This window comes from Rhodamnia argentea, chromosome 4 (genome assembly GCF_020921035.1).
Source record: "Rhodamnia argentea isolate NSW1041297 chromosome 4, ASM2092103v1, whole genome shotgun sequence".
NCBI classification, from domain to species: Eukaryota; Viridiplantae; Streptophyta; class Magnoliopsida; order Myrtales; family Myrtaceae; genus Rhodamnia; species Rhodamnia argentea.
In genome coordinates, this window is record NC_063153.1 from 4,888,065 (window position 1) to 4,893,670 (window position 5,606).

The window sequence follows — 5,606 nt, forward strand, 5'->3', positions numbered from 1 at the left end:
CAAAACAGGTGGATGTAAAACAAGTTCTGATGAACTGATACACTATTGGGAGGGAAACCACTGATGCTCAGCTGTCAGAACTGCTTGGCACTAGAAAAAACTCCCAAAAAGGAACAAAACAGGTGGATGTAAAACAAGTTCTGATGAACTGATACACTATTGGGAGCACAAGAGAAAACCTGAGAATTATTTAACTCTACATCACTGAGGGCACCATCCCCATCATGATCACAGAGAATGAAAATCCGCTTCAGTGCTTCGACACAATGAGGTTTTAGAGTTTGCATCTCCTGATCAAATAGTGGGCTGGTAGGGTGAAGAGCAGCCTTTTGCACATATTAGAAAACCTCCGGGATCAGCAGGCCAAAAAAATGCTCAACTAAGAACATTACTAGATCACCACAACTAACAGAAGAGAGCTGAACAATATACAAACCTGAATTTGTTTGTAAGATTAACAGTCGATACAAGTTTTGATCTCCCAAAATTGCTGCATTATCAGTGTCATCACTTGGTCCAAGCTAATTTGCAGATGCTCCTTTCTCAAGTATAGCTTGCTACCCGCCGCCATAACTGGCACTTTATCTAAAGATGATATTAGAAGAATTCTGCTCAGTGATTCAAACACCGGAATATAGACTAATTCATAAGGTTTTGCCTATCAAAGTTCCATGACCAGGAGTCATAGTTTTAGAAGGAAGTTCCAATTCTTTATCATGGATTGCACGGATTTAAAGAGACAATGGGACAAACAATTGCAATACCTAACCTCTAATCGACCAAGTTCTGGGAGCCAAAAGGTACTCGTCAATCAAGGGTGACAGGCTGATCACATATGCATAAGAAAGAACCACAGCATCAGCCCGCCTCAGCTCTTCACCCAATTAACCTCCGTCCACCACTCTTATTTCAAATTCGTACAACAACAATATTGAATGAACTAACACAACCTCAGTTCAAAACACATAACTAAACTCTTTGATAACGATAGCTAAGCAGAATACTTTAAAGAGCACCTTGAGTAGCTGATAATCATATTCAATGCACGTCACAGATTACAAGATTGTTCTGAAAACTGGAAGTACTAAAAGTGAAACTGAAAGAACAGTGCTACAAACACAAAGGAGAAAACTTTAGACGATAAGTTCACAGAGTGTCGACATAGCTTGAGCGTCCGTGCTCCTTCTGCATTCCTTCTATTTATTGAACTTGATTACCCCTCGACAGTTATTACATTACTCCATGCGAACCTCCCCCATTCATCTGCTCTCACATCTCCACGATTTCCTCTACTTCCACGATCTTTGACAGCTGCTCCATCGTGCCTGCATTCGCTCGCATTCGGTGACTTTTCCCGCTTTTGAATTCAAACAGGTCGAGCTCCTCTTGTTCCATGCTTTGGTAGATCAAACAATTTTTATAGGCTCTAGGTCGGGCCCTGACTTCTCTTTTCGACATTATCTATTCCTTTTGTCTTTGACCTAATACATGAACAAGCTCTCTCTGTACCAACTCCATAATAGGGCATAATTTTACACTACTAAATGACAAGCATGATTTCTGAGCTCAACCAATTTGAGGTGAAAAGCATAAAAAAAAAGCGCTTGCTAAGAGACTGTCAATTTGAGCTCAATTTCTTTTACAGTTTTTAATAATACGAAAGGAAAAGACCATCAAGAAAAAAGTTGTCCGTTCTTCCCTGCAACTAGCTGCACAATTTCTATAAGAGAAAAGCACCTTCAATATATAGATGATGACATCATTCCCTCAGCTTGATATTACACAGTAATTGAAGCTGATGGAAATATGTGCAGCCAAAAAGGGGTGGCACCCAGCATAATTCTTCAAAGCAGCCACTTTCTGAATCTTCTTAAACGAACTGAAAGCAACACGTACCCATCTTCAATCTTGAGACACAACACGATTGATTTGACCTCATTTCCTGGTGGTCCTCTCAATGGTTATTGGAAATGCAAGCCTTCGAATTATATCCAACTACAGCCAAATAACAGCTAAATTATTTTCACAGGTACTAGCTTCCATGTTTTGCAGAAACCTCCTAAATTTGCACAGTTGAGACCCTCATTGCCAAAGAGATCAATGAATTGGCCCATGCTAGTGGAAGTCACCAAATTATTCCTCTATATTGGTCTCCAGTAGGACTGATTTAAGTGTAGGTTGTTCATCCACTATAGAATAGCCTCCAAGCAATACACCAAAAGCATACAGGGTAATCTTCCTACAAGGCCCTGCACAAGACATTAATTTAACATGGGGCAAGACATGTGAATAACCAAAAGGAAAGATTTATTTTACACCTTCTGGAGAAAATCAGGTGAAGGTCATAAAAGATACATGTCAATTGAACAAGTTTTTTCAAGGCAACATATAGGTAATTCCAAAGTCATGTTGGCTCACCCGAAGTGATGGTGCAATAGCAGCAGAGAACAACATCAAGTCAAACCTCAATAAAAAGGTACTGGCATAGGGCAGAAGATCAATGTGCAATCTCAAGGATCCAGAAAATGCCTTGCATTTCATTGAGGTCATCCTAGCGATCACAAAGCTAGGAAGCCCATCCCATTTTGCATCGCAAAGAAGCCTTTAAATATAGTGGTGGTAGAATGAACATAGAACACATGTATCATCACAAAGGCAACAGGTTACAACCCTTTGCCTTCAATTTTCTTTCCAGACCAAAGAACTTCAATCCCGATAACACCAGGTCTGCTGTCTTCTTCTGCATGTGTTCAACCAGCATGTCATCGTAAACAATTGCATCTGATTCCTTCAAAAGCTTGCGCACTTGCATAATTGAAAAGACCTTTCTAGCTTCTTCTATTGTCCCATGCTTACAAAATCCAGAGACGACAGCAGAGTATGCAACATCACTTGGAGGGAAGCCCTCTTGCACCATCTCATCCAGGACTTCAACCACTTTCTCAGCCTGCCCTGACTTACTTACATGGAGAATCATCAGACAGTATTTGAACTCCATGGGTCCACTAGTAACACTGGCCAGGCAATCACGGATGAGCATCATAGTGGCATCGATCTCCCCGATTTTGCTGAGTCCTTTAGCGAGAGAACAATATGCATCTACAGAGGGGAGACACGACATCTCCATTATCTTGTTGTAACATGTACATGCCTCTTTTATTTCCCCAAGCGTAACAAGACATTCAATGGCAACACTATAAGTCAAGGAATCGGGCTCGATTTGGCTGTTTTTCATTTCATCAAATAGAGACATTACCAATTTTACATCCCCAGACTTTTTCAAAGCCGCCATCAGGATATTGTAGATCGACACGCTGCAGTAACCTTTTACTTTCAAGTCCCTGAAAACATCTAAAGCTATTGGTATCCTCTCTTCCTCACAAACTAAAGATGAGAAGAAACTGGAGAGATCGTTTATCACAGAAAATCCAAACTTCTCCATCTGCATCAGCAACTTGCTGAAATCCTCCATTCTTCTCATCTTGGCGTAAGAAACCAGAATGGGATTAACCGTCCAAAAATCTGGCTGGAGATCCTCCTGCAACGTTATAAAGAAAAGCTTGTGAGCCCTATCAACATGCTTGACACTACACAAGCCTTCAATGAGAGAGTTATAGATCTGCAAATCGGCTCGATATCCTGAGTCAATTAAATCCTTCAACAAGCCACAAGCAGATTCAACTTTGCCACCTGCAACAAATGATTCGACTAATACGCCATAAATCGCCCGATCAATCAAAAATCCTTTTGCTTTCATCTCCTTAAACAGCTCAAAGGCCTTGTCCATTCTCTTTCCTTTACACAATCCTGTAACCAAGGTTCCATATGCCATAACATCAGCCTCAACACCATCCCTCTTCATTTCCTCCCACACTCTTAAAGATCCGTCCAAATTCCCTTTGGAAACCAATATCTTGACCATTGCTGTATATGCAAAAACATCCGGCTTGCACAAGTTTGCTCTCATTTTAGCCAAAATCTCCATCATTTCATTAATCCTCCCTTCCTTACATAATCCTTTTATCAGGATCATGTAAGTGACGCTATCCTCAACCAGCCCGTCATCCCTAAAATCATTGTAAACAGATAATGCCAGATCCAAATGATCACTCTTCACCAACCCATCAACAATCTTGTTATACAAAAATACACGTGGCTTCACGCCAAACTTCTTCATCTTCTCATACACATAGTAAAGCCTCAATCCCCTATTGGCATCCGCATGCATCCTAATCAAAATCTCGAATTGCTTCTCACTAGGGGGCTTCCCCTGCGAGTCCATCAACTCAGGCAGCTGGTCAGCTGCTCGGAACTTGTTGTTCCTATTCAAGCAATAAGCAAGTGCATTATAGGCAGCATAATTATGCCTATAACCCTTTTGCCTACCTGCCCAAGCAAAGAACTTGGAGGCGACCGTGGGGTTATTTTCCACCTTAAGCACCTCCGCAACGAGGCCAGGCGTCACACGACGAAGCTTGCCGAGCTCGGCAACGATGGGCGGGCCCCAATTGCCGCGGTTCCTGCGGAATGCATCAACAATAAACCGGGCAATCGGAGAGAGGTGGCGGGAGGCAGCGAGGGAGGAGAGAGGCTCCGGCGCCATGGACGGAGATTGGAGGGGCCTGTAGTGGTCTGGGTCCCATTTGTGGAGGTGGAAGGGAGCTGGGGGGTTTATGGGTTTGGGGGTCTGCCGAGCGGGGATGGTTTTGCGGGAGGAGAAGAGACCGCCGTAGACGACGGGGCGGTTCTGGGAGGGCTTGCGGTGGCCGTAGAAGAAGTAGGGTTTGTAGGGCTTCGGCGCTGAAGGGTGGTTGGGTGGCATTTGGAGTCTTTTTGGGGGTGTCGCAGCCGTCGGACGGTGGAGGGAGAGGAGGAGAGACGGACTGCGAGTTTCAAAAACAAAGACGAAAGAGACGGTACTCTTTGGTTACTATACAAAATCAGTATATTGATTTCAGAAGACATAAGTTCAAAGGGCCTAATACCCAAAAAAAAATCTCAAGTTTAATATCTATCTCAATTATATTAAAACATTTTTTTAACTCATAAAAAATCATTAATTTTTATTTTTGTCCCAATTTTATCGGCCTATCATCCAAAAAATTCTCAACTTTAACATATATCCCAATTATATCCAAAACTTTTTTCTACCTCATAAAAACTCTTTAATTTTTACTTTTATCTCACTTCTACTACCGCCAACCTTTCGTCTATAGTCACCATTATTTCATCCTACGTGACTTGAATTATCTTGCTGAACTTACCGGTGAATTTTCGAAATTCGAAAATAACTGATTTCAAGCATGACGAGATTTGATATTGTTCGTCCAAATTATCGGATCTCCAAGTCTAGCCGTTCTTTAGGCTATTGAGTGTCGGGGAGAATTCAAAATGTGTCACCTTGAGTGGCTATATATCTCCCAACAATATAGAGGGAAAGCAGACAACAGAAAAGAAGTTGAGGGTTTTTTCATGACAATTTTGCTGAGGTGTAATTCATTATCGACGTGGAAATGCCATATAGGATTAACTAACGATAATTATAGACGGAAGACTAACGGTGGTAAAATTGGGATAAAAGTAAAATTTAAAGATTCTTTATGGGA

At 41.7% G+C, this 5,606-nt stretch overlaps 1 protein-coding gene across 1 annotated transcript; it reads right to left on the reverse strand.

Moving 5' to 3' along the window:
* Positions 1-1,581: 1,581 nt before the first annotated feature.
* On the reverse strand, positions 1,582-4,938 carry LOC115750810 (pentatricopeptide repeat-containing protein At4g20740). Its single transcript, XM_030688367.2, has 2 exons — positions 2,419-4,938; positions 1,582-2,249 (listed from the first exon to the last, which is right to left on the reverse strand). Exon 1 carries the CDS (start codon positions 4,820-4,822, stop codon positions 2,648-2,650), a length of 2,175 nt encoding a protein of 724 aa, XP_030544227.1. The 5' UTR covers positions 4,823-4,938; the 3' UTR covers positions 1,582-2,249; positions 2,419-2,647.
* Positions 4,939-5,606: the final 668 nt, after the last annotated feature.

What these genes read in the sequence shown, in the direction of transcription:
- LOC115750810 (XM_030688367.2), bottom strand. Translation starts at nt 4,822, where the DNA reads ATGCCACCCAACCACCCTTCAGCGCCGAAGCCCTACAAACCCTACTTC.